Here is a 14,100-nt window from a genome sequence, read left to right as displayed (position 1 = left end):
AATGCAGAATGATTAGAAAAAAAAAAAACAATTCTCCTTGTATTTTTTAACTTTATTTGCATGACTCCTGAATTGATTCAACTGTTTTGTTTTGTTTTTTTGTTTTTTAAAGAAGTCCTGTTCCCTGGGGCTACATTACAACAGGTCTAGATGGCCCTCCTGAGACAGAAGCTGAAGTTAGCCACACAGAAGGGAATACCTATAGAATAAGTAGATTTTCACTGACTGTAAATGTCAATCAGGCTCAGACTAGCAAACCTAAAATAACCTCATGTAGAGAAGCAGGTCAAACCTTTTTGGCTAGGAATAGAACTAGTGTCCCACAATTTAAGAAAAACTATATTCAGAAGTTGTAGACTACAGCTTTAGAAATGTATTTAAGCACTGATTTAAGCACACTGCAAAGTGTCCATGAAGCACTGGTGATTCTGTTCTAGAAGAAATGGACTACTGTTCTCTGTGTATTGCATTCTGAGCACTTTAAAGGACAAAGTCAGCCAGTAAGATGGGCTGAGGGCACAGGTAAGGAGTTGCTGGACATCAAAGAGCCTCTCGCAGTCTGTCAAGGCTCCTGGGATGACCCAGACTCACCACATGACGAGTCATTCCCATGCGAAATAGGTGGCTCATGGGCTCACCTGTCACAGCAGTGAGACTGAGGGGTGCCAAAACACACTTCAAGAGGACAAACACCAAAGACTGCAGGGCATGCTTCTGGTCATTGCCATGGTCCTCAAATCACTTATATAAAGTGGGAGACTTCATTTAAATATTTGCTAACTATGATGACATGTTGCACTCTCTCCAGCCTTCATTGGAGCTGTTTGTTCCCAGCTCTCTGGCATATTTCTGTAATTGTTCTTCAATCACTTTAGTCTATACAATATCATCCTCTCACACTCAGGTCTCCTGGGAGCCTTCTGAATACTTCAAACTTTCCTTTGGTTCATGTCTACCTCTATATGCAATCAATTATTTTTAGGCAGAAGGTCCCTGTTCCCAGTTTAACTTGTTCAAGCTATGTCTCCAATCCAGCTTCATAGGCTCAACTTCCCTCTGGGAATCCTCATGTTCACTACCTTCTTCTGTGTCTCAGCAGATCTTCCTAACAGGCAGCATATTCCCTCTCAGAATGTGAGTCCCCTTTAACAGGCAGCTAAAAAGCCCATATAAACCAAACACTGTGAAAGAAAACCTTCACTTCTTCATCTCAGTTTCCCATTTAAAGGAACTCTCCTGATTACAGATAAGCATTGTTTTCAAAAACACAGATGAAAAAAGGTACATGGTTATGGAGAAACAGTAAAGCAATCAATAGAGGAAATGAAAAAGCCCCTCAGAATTTATACAATGCCTTGTCTTTAGTAGTAAATTTTTCAAAGATGATAAATGAATAGAAATATTGTTAAAATTTTACTTTGACTATAATCTGAGTTTCTACCATTTTATAAGTACTATATATGCAAAATCCTATTGGTTGGTGACAAATATACTGTGTTAATGAATCTCTTATCTGTTTGCATACATAAATCTACTAGATTACATTTTAACTTTAGCAGATAAACCAGTGGTTCTCACTCTTGACTACTTACTAGAATTACTTAGAGAGCTTTCTAAAAGTATACATGCCCAGTCCCACACCAGACCAATAGAATCAGGATCCCAAGGAATGGGCCTAAACACTGACCATTACAGTATATTATAATCTAAACTCAGGACAGAGCTTACAGATCATTTAGACCAACTTGATCATTTTATAGCTGAGAAACGAAAGCCCAGAGACCCAGAGCCCAGAGCGCCCACGTCACCACCTGGTCAGTCGCCCTAACACTTGGGGACAGAGCCAGGCCTAGAGCCCAAAAGTCTTGTGTCCATCCAGGTTCCTTCTTTCACCTTGACTCATTCACTTGTTAATATATTCATTCAGGAAATAGTTTGAGAGCCCATTATAAGCTAAATCTTAGATAAAAAACTTGTTGCTATTATGGAACATTGCTGGAAAGAATCCAAATGTCCTCCAATGGTAAACAGACAAACAAAGCAATGAAATAATATTCTGCAATAAAAGGAAACAAACTACTGATACAATTAACAAAGTAGATGAATTTTAAAAACATTTATGCTAAGTGAAAGAAGCCAGGTACAAAAGACCATGTATTATATGATTACATTTATATAAAATGCCCACAAAAGGCAAATCTGTAGCAATGTGAAGTAGATTAATGACTTCCTGGGGCTGGGAGAAGGAGCAGGGTTGACTGAGCATGGACAGGAGGATCTTATATACATAGGTGATGAAAATGTTCTAAAACTAGGGTGTGGTGATGGTTTAACAACTCTATAAGTTCACTAAAAACCATTAAGTTGTTCACTTACAAAGTTCTTTAATGGTGTGTAAATTATGTCTCAATAAAACTTAAAAAAAAACCAAGCTGCTATCATTTATTGAATACTATATAAAAGGAATTTGTACCAGGATTTAAATAGTACTTCCCTCAGTGATGTGCTAGTATTTTTTTAAACCGGTTAACTGATATAAAGAATGCTTAGCACACAATTTACAATCAATAATACAATACATGACTTTTAATTGTAAACTCCAAACACTTATACTTTGGTGTGACTTGCTATTTCTTGCAAAATACACTATCAGTTTTTAAAATTATTTCACCAACAACAGTGTCACAAATTCAAACAATAAATAAATGCTTGATATCTGGCTAATACAGGAAAGAAGCTGTGCATGTTATTGACCAAGAGTGTAGTTCTGACAAGAATGTTGGCTGATATTTTTATTTACTTTCAGGACAAAAGTGAAACAATGAAGATGTATGCCAGAACTTCACTTGTTCTTCACTGAAGTAAGCAGCTTCTTTGCTGAAATCAATCATGACAGTTGTCAAAGAATGAAAGAATATTTCCTCAATTATGGGTGGGTGGTAATGACTATATGACAGCCACAGACATGAAACATTTTAACTTTAATCTTCATTAACATTTTTGCTATCACTTTCTTAAGTCTAGAGACAACCAACAATAAATTCAAGCCCTTTTTTGTAGCATTTGATGATTTCCATGGTGTTAATACTTCCATAATGGCTGGTTTCAAGCTACCAACACATCTCTGAATGCAGAGTTGAGAAGAGATAGGCAGTATCACACCAATAAACAGTACTTCCACATACAGATACAACCAACATAATTCATCTTATCAGCGTAGCTACCAGTAAAACAATTACTAAGAGATGAGTTTTGAGTTTTGTGATCTTTGTTTTTAACATAAATTACTTGTAAATTTATGTAATTTAATATATTAAATGTATTTATATAATTTAATGTAACAATATATAAAGTATAAAGTATAACAGCGAGCTTCCATCCACTGGCTGTAACACACAACCAACTGCCCATTTTACCAGCAAGAAAACTGAAGCTCACAGAGATAACTAACTAGCCCTGGTCACACAGGATAGTGCCACCCAGGTTGGTGTATTCCAAACCTTCTTCCTCTCCTTAAAACGTAGCTGGTTTTAGCAACTACTACACGAATCAACCAGCAGCCATCAACACTGGGGCAAGACACTCCACCATCAGGCTTCCATCAACTGGCTCTAGTCACATGAAAAGACTAACTTGCTGAAGCCTCAGATGATGGTTAATAATTTTTTTAGAAATAAAGTGTTTAAAAAAATTTTTTTAATGTAGTTAAGACCCACCCACATAGCAACATCCAAACACTTTCCTGTGGACAGATTTATCATTTGTTGGGTAACCATCGCTTTCCTTTCTAATGGCTGGAATGGGAACTCTGACAAGAGAAGGAGGAAGAAAAAAAAAAAGGAGAGAGCACATCATCTACCTGACAGTTTTGCTCAGGACACGACCGGATGCGATTTGATTGAGTCCAGATTCAGTGACCAGCAATTGCATAACAACTGGTAGGAATGACAGATCATTGTCTTTTTTAACGTTTGCCATTCGATAACCCTATTCACACATTCACGTCACTTTAGTTCGTGAAAACTGTACTGAAGACTTACCTTAGAGGTCAAAGCAAAGGCCACGTGCTGTGCGTCCTCAACCACCAACGACTCTTTGCGACCTCCCTGGACCGTAGCCCATCGGGCTCCGCTGTCCACTGGATCTTCCAGGCAATAATTCTGGAGTGGGTTGCCATTTCCTCCTCCAGAGGATCTTCCCAACCCAAGTCTCCTTTGTCTCCTGCATTGGCGGGCGGATTCTTTACCACTGAGCCGCCTGGGAAACCCAAAGGCCACGTACGATAAACCAATTTCCAAGAAAGAAAAAGGCTTCAAGAGTAAACCCTTTAGTTCTCCAAAGAAATACATCCCGTCCTGGGTCTGGTTCACTCCTCCTCGGTGGTACCATGTTCACATCGGCCGCCTCTACCTTCACTGACTGCTATCTAGTGGGGCCTGGTCGCGACACGGCCACAGCTCATTGGCCATCAGCTCCCATTCCTGTCAGGGTGGGGTGAATAATTATAACGCGGGTCCTGATGCCGCACAAGAAGGCTCATGAACAATGTGAATTTACACTGTGGAGTTCCAGTACAAAAGTGCTTTGAAACATTTTAGGCAGAGTTGGTTCCAGTCAAAAAGCGGCGCCGGGCCCAGCTCCTCAAAACCTCAAGTGCACGCTGCACCAGACGCGAGACCCCGCCCCGCGCGACGCGGCAATCTCCCGCCACTGCCAACCGCACATGCGCAGTCAGCCCCTCGAGCGACAGCTCAGCCCCACCCCTCAGAGACGCCGGGTTCTCTAAAGGCCACGGAGCGTAGAGACGCTCACGCGCCGGCGGCACACGCGCAGGCGCAGTGGGGCGCCGTCGCGGAGCCCTCTCGGGTATTTCTCGCGGTCCGGGGAAGCTTGTTTGCTAGGTGCAGTTGTGTCCGGCAGGTGCTGAAAGGCCGGGGTCGTGGATCCCCAACACCTAAGTCTCAGCAGCACGGAGGTGCAGGGTGTCACCGAAGGCGCGGGGCCGGGTGCCGCCAGCGGCGCGCTCCGCCCCGGAGCCCCCGCCCCTGCTCCGGGCCAGGTCCTGGCTCCTGCCCCGGTCCCGGGCTCCGCGGCCTCGCAGTTCGCGCTGCTGGTGATGCACCCCTGTGGAGGGCAGGACGAAGCCGCGGCCGAGGGCGTCCTGCGGCAGGCTCCGGCCCTGGGGGGCAGCGGCGGACCCGGCAAGCCCGTTCGGTACCTGTGCGAAGTGGCCGGGGATGGCGAGGAGGAGGCGGGGGAGGACGAGGCCGACCTGCTGGACACCTCAGACCCCCCGGGAGGAGGCGAGAGCACAGCCAGTTTGGAGGATCTGGAGGACGAGGAGACCCACTCGGGGGGCGAGGGCGGCGGCGGGGGAGCCCGGAGACGGGGTAGCGGTGGCGGCGGCGGCGGCGGCGGCCTGAGCAAGACCTGCACGTACGAGGGCTGCAGCGAGACCACGAGTCAGGTGGCCAAGCAGCGCAAGCCGTGGATGTGCAAGAAGCACCGCAACAAGATGTACAAGGACAAATACAAGAAAAAGAAAAGCGACCAGGCCCTGAACTGCGGTGGGGCCGGCGCGTCTGGCAGCTCAGGAAACGTCAAACTGGAGGTATGGCCTGGGGTCTGGGGGAGTGGGAGGTGGAGAGAGACCCAACTCCTGCCGCAAACCGCAGCTCCAGAGCCTGCCCACCGGCTCCCAAAGGGGCCAGGTTTCCGTGGCTGGACTTGTGGCTGAAAGTTAGCGAGTGCTTGCCCTCAGAAAGTTTATGCAAACGTAGGCAAAGGCTGAACGGTTTTGGTGCACCCTTGTAGAGATGAGTAAATCTCAATGAAAATGGCGTGACATGGTAGCAAAGCTGTAATTTCAAAGATCTGGGATACGGGCTGGAAGGGCAGGTAGTAAATTGAGCTGATCCATCATTGGAGGAGCAGGCAAAGAGACTTAGGCACCCAGCTGAAATCGGTTCTTTAAAGAAGGTGAGCTCTTCCTTTTTTCACTACCCTATTCTCAGTATTCTTTTCTTAAGTATACCTAATCTTAGTACCCTGTTCTCAGCACCTTTCCACCAGCTAAAGTGGAAAAAAGAGTACTTTTGTTAGTATTCTTTGTGTTATATTCTTAATCTCATCTCAGTACTCTGTTCTTCTTAATAGTGCTTAGTTCTGTTCTCGGTGTCTCTCAGTTAACTTTATTCTTAGTACTCCAGTTCTGAGTAAATAAGCATCTCCCTTATTCAAGAATGAAAGTAAGGGTAGTCGTTTGACCCTCTGTTCCAAAGGTACTCATTCACTTCAGAATTCTTTACAGAGTGAGAAGATGATATACTTCTTTTCAGGAAGGAAATGTTTTAACTGTAACCACTTTCTTTTTCTTTTGTCACACATTTACACCTACAGTTTGAGGAAAATACATAAAAGGCAAGTAGATAACTGAATTAGAATCTCTCCCTCCACCCCCTACAAAAAGAAACATACTTTTTCCTATTCTGAAATAACTTGCATGATTTCTTAGGAAAGAGAATTGCTATGCGAAACAAATAATAGCCATTTACTTAAAGGACACTATCAGTTTGAGGAATCAGGAGCTCTAAGTCTTTGTTGAACTGAGTGTAAAGAAAAGAACTAACGGGAACAGTCAGGATACAGTAAGGGCCAACTATAAGTGCTGCTTTAGTAGTGGAGAGGATAGATCACTGTAGGCTGAGATATTCTAGAAAGGCTTTGCAGAGAAAATACAACTCAATATAAGCTAGAAAGAACAGCTAATAGTTTGTGTTTAATCAGCTAAGTTTCTTATATGCCAGGCACAGTGCTCAGCTATAAATGGAGTCTCACCCCCTTCAACAGTGAGAGAGATACTTTACTTTCCATAAGTGGAATCTGAGGCAAAGAGAGGTCAAGTAACTTGGCCCAGATCATGCAGCCAGCAAGTACTCAAACCCAAGCAGTCTGGTTCTAGAACCTTCAGTCTTATCCCCACGCTATCCCGTTTCCCTCGACTTTTGGTGGTAAAAAGAAAGAGAAGCACGTCTTAGTAAAGGAAGGGGAAGTGGGAATACAGGAGCTAGCAAGGGGACCTTTCTAGCTAAAGTGGAGTATCTGTGTGGAAAATTCACAAAAGATAAATTTGGAAAGAGTTTGAAGCCAGTTTTTATATGATACTGAATGCCAGGCAGTGGGATTTGAATTTGGAGGCTTCAAAAGCAAGTTCCTAGTTAGGCAGTAACAAGGGCTCCTATTGTAATGGTGTGGGTTAAAATCAAGGGCCTCTCAATTTAGAGACTTTTTAGGAAATAGCTATAGAAGGACTGGTAGGTGGTGACGGTGTGTGCTGCCATAGTATGAGTAGCAAGATTAGAAATTAAGGTATTTAAAAATCAGTATTCCTAAAAAAAAAAAAAAAATTAGTATTCCTGACACAAATCAAGGTTAAATGAGGAACAGATGTATATAATGTTTAGTCCATGTATCTAAAAATGGTGCTGTGTGAGTGACACAGAACGGAGCCAGGGATGAAAGCAGTGACCTGTGGGATTGATCATTGTCATAAAATTTCTAAGAAGGCTGTCATTTGGAAGAAGCAGCAGAGTTATTTTGCATAGTTCTGAAGTAACCAGGACTCAGGTGAGTCACAAGGGTTATGTGTTTCATCTCAATCTAAGAAAATGCCACCTAAATGTTAGTAACCCAGAACCAAATCAGTTCAGTTCAGTCACTCAGTTGTGTCTGACCCATTGCGACCCCATGAACTGCAGCACACCAGGCCTCCCTGTTCATCACCGACTTCTAGAGTTTATTCAAACTCATGTCCGTTGAGTCGGTGATGCCATCCAACCATCTCATCCTCTGTCGTTCCCTTCTCCTCCCACCTTCAGTCTTTCCCAGCATCAGGGTCTTTTCTAATGAGTCAGTTCTTCACATCAGTTGGCCAAAGTATTGGAGTTTCAGCTTCAGCATCAGTCCTTCCAATGAATATTCAGGGTGTGTAGCTTCAAAAGTTGGTAACTCCTTAGAACAAAAAGTGTTGAAGGTTTCTATAATTCCAACACTTGGAGAAGTTTGGGCTGGATAACTGAAGGTTATTTTCACTACAAGCTTCTGTGATTTTGTGTTACTAACATTCTGAATGTATTAATGCATAGTGATGTGTGTGAGGTGGTAAGAATAAGGGACCTCCACTGTCAATTTCAGCATCTAGTGCACATAAGAATGAATCAGTCCCATAAGAAGTTAATCTTGTGGGGAGAGAGAAAGAAGTTATTTTTGTTTTCTCTGAGTATTAGAGTCTTCTTTTTACAGGTTTTTTTTTTTTTTTTTTTTTGGGTGAGGCTTTAAATGGTTAGGGATTGAATATTTTTTTAACATTAGATTGATAAACTCATAGTGAAAGAGATAAGGCAAATATTCTAATAGGTAACTTAGAGGCCAGTAGAAAGAAAGTCAAAGGACTTCCTTGGTGGTGCAGTGGTTAAGACTCTGCACTCCCAGTGCAGGGAGCATAGATTTGATCCCTGGCTGGGGAACTAAGATCCCACATGGCATGGCCAAAAATAAATAAAATAAAATTGGAAATGTTAAAAAAGAAAAAGCTCAAGAGAAAAAAACAGCTCAACATCTAAATAATCTTTAGATGAAGAGTAGAATAAGAGTAAATTTATACAAATCATGGCTTATGTGACTTTATATTTGTCAGAATTTTTGGATGTGGTCAGCGTTTTATAGAGTCAGAATGTTTCAGTAAACTTAACATTTTTGTTGGCCAGGAAGATTGTAAGTATTTAAGATCCTACCAGGTAACTGGGGGAACATAGTTGGTAGTAAGTGCTGCTGATTTTGAGTAAGGATGCCTCAGGATCTGGTGTGATTTCAGGACTTTACCTGTTTTGTCTATACCAGTGGCAGGAGCTTACTTACTCCAGTGCTTGCCAGTCTTTTCAAAGCCAGTTTGTCATTTTTCTCCTGGTGACTTCCACATTTTGAAATCTTTGTGTATCAATTGTTTTTCTTTAAGTAATATTTTACTGCCCACCCCATTTTTTGGTTGGTGTTAATTTGTTTATTGTTTTGTTGGGCAAAAAAAGCAGTGAAGAATGTTTCGTTATCACTATATAAATGGCCTTTGAGTTCACATAATCCATCCAAAGGCAGTAAGACTGTTTGACCTGGATAGCTTTATCTGAGGACAGTGTTCCCTTTCCACTTGGCATTGTTTTGTAATATTGAAAATCGCTCACAGCTATTAAAATAGGTCCCCTTCCTCCATCCCTGCCCCTCTGTTGATTCTTGAGAACTTCTGGAGACTGAAGGTCCCAGGTTGGAAATCCCGGAGGGTGAGGGAGGGAGGCGTGTTATATAAAATAACTGTCAACACTTTGCCTAGGGACTTAAAGAGGGACTTTCCCAAAGGCTCCCAGGATCTGGGCAAGAAGGAAGAGAAGCAAAGCATCATTGAAATGCCTGTAATCATGGACTATTATACCAACACTTAATCCTATTTGCATTTTATCTTTTATCCCAGGAAAGTGCAGACAACATACTCTCCATTGTAAAACAAAAAACGGGATCTTTTGGAGATCGACCTGCAAGACCTACTCTTTTAGAACAAGTGTTAAATCAAAAAAGACTGGTAAATATCTGTTTGTACAGTAGTTCCAAACCTAACACATTTGTTTGTTATAATTGGAACTGTTCAACTTTTGAGATTTTTAAACTGGTTATCAGTTTAAAATTGTGGTTTTAAACTGGTTGTCAGTTTATAACTGTGATACTGTGTTAAATTGGTCCAGAATAGAACTGTGCCTCTGCCAGTATACATTGGAATCTCATAAAGACAAAATTACAGAGAAAATATAATTTAGCTACATAAAAATGAGTACTGTAGTAAAAAATGGCAGCATAAAAATAAAAATGCAAACTTGAAAATAACAGGAAAAAGAGTTGAAACACATATATAAAAGACAATGGTTGATATGGTTGATATTTTTGTCATACAGATTGATGAAGAAAAATTTTGCCCTCAATACATTGCAAAAAAAAATATAAACAGAAAAAAGCAGAAGTGCTTCCCTTACATGATCCGGAAATGTGTTTCATATCAGTAAAAATCACATAATAAACAGTTCAATAAGTGAAAATTGTTTAAATGATAACACACAGTGATGTTGAGGACTCCATGAAAGGGACTCTCATTCTGATGGCATCTTAAATTAGCACAACACTAATGTAATAATTATTATAATATTAATTAAAGAAAGCAGTTGGGCAGTCTGTATTAAGAGTCCTTAAAATGGTCATTCCTTCACTCAGAGATCATTTTACTGTGAAGACATGCACAGGAAATGAATCTTAAATATAGATAAAGTTAAGTGTAAGGACACTGCCAGAAAAGTATTTATCACAGATAGTAAAATAGTAATTTAAAAAACTTAATTGTTCAGCAGCCTCATAACAGCTGAGTAGACTGTTATACATTTACTAAATAAAGGTTGGGCAGTATTTACAAATTTTAAACAAAAGCATTTAATAAATAGGAAATACACTATGCTATAATGTTAAATTTTAAAATCAGTGTTTAATGATAGTATTTCCATCTTATTTGGTTTATCTTGTTCAGTATATTAGGCTCAAGGTTTTTCTTCCTTATAAATTTATATAAATATTTTAATAAAAACATATTAGTCTTACATTTGTCATGTGAGTATAACTATTTAAAAATGGTCAGTGTTTAAAACTTATTAGTTGTTTTAGAGCAGTTGTATTTCTTTTCTGAAGTTTTGGTAGTATGCTAATACTACTTTTATTATGTATGTATACCTATATTTACACACACATACCTATGCACACAGACATACATCATTTTTAATTTCTTCCAAAAGACTTAGTAAGCTAGTGCGAGGAACTTGAGTTCCAGTACTTGTCAAAAATGTATATGTTTCTTTCTTTTTTTACTTCATTTATTTTTATTAGTTGGGGGCTAATTACTTTACAATATTGTAGTGGTTTTTGCCATACATTGACATGAATCAGCCATGGATTTACATGTATTCCCCATCCTGAACCCCCCTCCCACCTCCCTCCCCATCCCATACCTCTGGGTCATCCCAGTGCACCAGCCCTGAGCACTTGTCTCATGCATCCAACCTGGGCTGGTGATCTGTTTCACCCTTGATAGTATACTTGTTTCAATGCTATTCTCTCAGAACATCCCACCCTCGCCTTCTCCCACAGAGTCTAAAAGTCTGTTCTCTACATCTGTGTCCCTCTTTCTGTTTTGCATATAGGGTTATCGTTACCATCTTTTTAAATTCCATATATATGCGTTAATATACTGTATTGGTGTTTTTCTTTCTGGCTTACTTCACTCTGTATAATGGGCTCCAGTTTCATCCATCTCATTAGAACTGATTCAAATGTATTCTTTTTAATGGCTGAGTAATATTCCATGGTGTATATGTCCCACAGCTTCCTCATCCATTCATCTGCTGATGGACATCTAGGTTGCTTCCATGTCCTGGCTATTATAAACAGTGCTGTGATGAACACTGGGGTACACGTGTCTCTTTCAGATCTGGTTTCCTTGGTGTGTATGCCCAGGAGTGGGATTGCTGGGTCATATGGCAGTTCTGTTTCCAGTTTTTTAAGGAATCTCCACACTGTTCTCCATAGTGGCTGTACTAGTTTGCATTCCCACCAACAGTGTAAGAGGGTTCCCTTTTCTTCACACCCTCTCCAGCATTTATTGCTTGTAGACTTTTGGATAGCAGCCATTCTGACTGGCGTGTAATGGTACCTCATTATGGTTTTGATTTGCATTTCTTTGATAATGAGTGATGTTGAGCATCTTTTCATGTGTTTGTTAGCCATCTATATGTCTTCTTTGGAGAAATGTGTGTTTAGTTCTTTGGCTCATTTTTTGATTGGGTCATTTATTTTTCTGGAATTGAGCTAAAAATGTATATGTTTCTAACCTGGAATTTAACTGCCATGTTTACATGGGGTCTTTTCCTTTTTTTTTTCCTTGCTGTAATCTTGGGCCAGCGCTCTTCTTGGCCCTTATGTTACATAAAGAATATACATGCTGGCATATCATAAAAGCATTTCCTTTGTGTGCAAAGTCACCAATAAAGTCAGGCCTCCCCAGTGAGTTTTAGATTTTAGTATTTGATGCATGAATACCAGATTTTATTATTATTAGTTTGAAGTTTAATTGCAGCTCATCAGATGAAGAAATGAATTCAGGAATTTTTTTTTGTAAGTATATTGTATTGGGTATAAGGATATAGCAGAGTAATTTTATAGCATGAATACAATCTCATAAGAATACTGCTATTAATAAACATTTTCTCTTTCTCCTTTTTAAGTCATTACTAAGAAGTCCAGAAGTGGTACAGTTTTTACAGAAACAGCAGCAGCTATTAAATCAGCAAGTTTTGGAGCAAAGACAACAGCAGTTTCCAGGAACATCAGTGTGAGGGAATTTATTAAGAAGATCTACATGTTTTTTTATCTTATTGTAGTGGACGGACGTATTTTTATACTAAAGATAAATGGGTAAGACATGCCAGCAGATGGTGAACAGGCATTTTCCTGTGAATGTATGTGTGCATTTGGGGACAAATAAGCATTGCACATTGTGCATCTAGTCCTTTCAGATCACCATGGATTTGAAGAAATCAGCCTATCTTTCCAAAATAGTATTTAAATGCAAGGTTTTTTTGTTTGTTTGTTTGTTTTAAGTGTTTTTCTTCAGTCATTGTTACTGAAGGTAATGCAGCAGTTGCTTTCTGTGGAAGCCATGAAGTTAATAGATATTAATCTTGGATCATCTAACTCAGTGGTTCTCATCAAGGGGCAGTCCATGACACTCTAAGGCCAACCATCCATCCAGTTGGAAATGGATGGGTATGTCTTGTAACAGTGACCTTGAAAACTTGCTGGTTTTTAGTGAGTGGACCAGGAATGCTAAGTGTCTTGAATGGTCCCCCCACAGTTTAGAATTATCTTATACTCTGTGCCAATAACCCTTCTCTTAAAAAACACTGAGAGCTATTTGTGTTGATAAAATGTAGTTGAGGCACCTAAAATTGGGTTCTTCTAATAACCTTTTCTTTCCAGTTAAGACTGGAGCTGTCAAAGAGGTAAGCTTATTTTTTATGTGTAAAGAAAAGGATCATTCATTATTAAATATCTGAGAGAGTAGGATGTGCACCTCTTCTCAGAGATGCACTGGTAAAATCCAGGTAAAACCCTGGAATGAGTGCGCCTCCTGGAGTCGGCCTCTCTGCTTCTCTCAGTGTTCTCTTAAAGCAGGCAACTCTTGTTTACTGAATTTGTGAACAGTACAAACGTATGTCCTCTTACCATTGTCAGAACAAAACTACTTTTTTATATTTATTTCTTTTTCAAAAAGAGATCCCTAAAATAACACTCCAGCATTTTTGTCAGTGATTTTCAAAATTGAGCTATTTTAAGATCGTATTATTCCTAGATAATGTTCAGAGAGTGGTGGGCAATCCGAATAGATACTTTTTTCTTGTATTTTCTCCTAATAAAACTTTTAAAAGGCAAAGCTTACCAATAAGAGTACCAAATCACATGTCAAGAAAGTATTTCCAGTGTTAGAATAATAAGTGCATGTGCTTCAAGTTAAGCTGTGCAGAAAGTTGTTACAGTCTCTAGAGTTTTAAGCTCTGAAATATATATCAAGTTAAATTTAGTCATGGTTGTTCTAAGATGTCCTTAAGCAGAGAAGGAATCTTTTTGTTAACTTTTTATATCTGTTTTTATATTTGCATAACTGTGCAGAAACGCTTTTACCAGAATTACTCATTAAAGTCATTATTGACCTTTGCATTGTCTGATTCACTAATTCTCTTCTTCAGTTGCTCTACACCAGATGCAGAGGAATTCATTTATATTTGTTATCCACTGTTAGCTTGTTTTCTTACTTGTGGAGCTGGGACCTTTCATGAATCCCTAGAGTATAAGTTAATGTCTGTAGTTAAAAAAAAAAGCAGCTTATCCTTTTTCAAGTGAAATAAGAGGATGAGGAAATGAGAAAGTAATAGGTAAATAAGAGCTGAATTAAAAGAAAGGAAC

General features: G+C 39.9%; 1 protein-coding gene across 1 annotated transcript; it reads left to right on the top strand.

Moving 5' to 3' along the window:
- Positions 1-4,809: 4,809 nt before the first annotated feature.
- RFXAP (regulatory factor X associated protein) lies at positions 4,810-13,852 on the top strand. The gene is made up of 3 exons (XM_070471329.1): positions 4,810-5,611; positions 9,521-9,628; positions 12,363-13,852. Exons 1-3 carry the CDS (start codon positions 5,117-5,119, stop codon positions 12,471-12,473), a joined length of 714 nt encoding a protein of 237 aa, XP_070327430.1. The 5' UTR covers positions 4,810-5,116; the 3' UTR covers positions 12,474-13,852.
- The last annotated feature ends 248 nt before the right edge of the window (positions 13,853-14,100 follow it).

Source organism: Odocoileus virginianus, chromosome 8 (genome assembly GCF_023699985.2).
Source record: "Odocoileus virginianus isolate 20LAN1187 ecotype Illinois chromosome 8, Ovbor_1.2, whole genome shotgun sequence".
Taxonomy (NCBI): domain Eukaryota; kingdom Metazoa; phylum Chordata; class Mammalia; order Artiodactyla; family Cervidae; genus Odocoileus; species Odocoileus virginianus.
This window is presented reverse-complemented; position numbering and strand designations above follow the sequence as displayed.

Bases quoted from the DNA above. Each gene is read 5' to 3' on its own strand.
- RFXAP (XM_070471329.1), top strand. From the start codon at position 5,117: ATGCACCCCTGTGGAGGGCAGGACGAAGCCGCGGCCGAGGGCGTCCTG. The intron at 5,612-9,520 runs GTATGGCCTGGG...CTTTTATCCCAG, and splicing joins CAGGAAACGTCAAACTGGAG to GAAAGTGCAGACAACATACT. The intron at 9,629-12,362 runs GTAAATATCTGT...CTCCTTTTTAAG, and splicing joins TGTTAAATCAAAAAAGACTG to TCATTACTAAGAAGTCCAGA.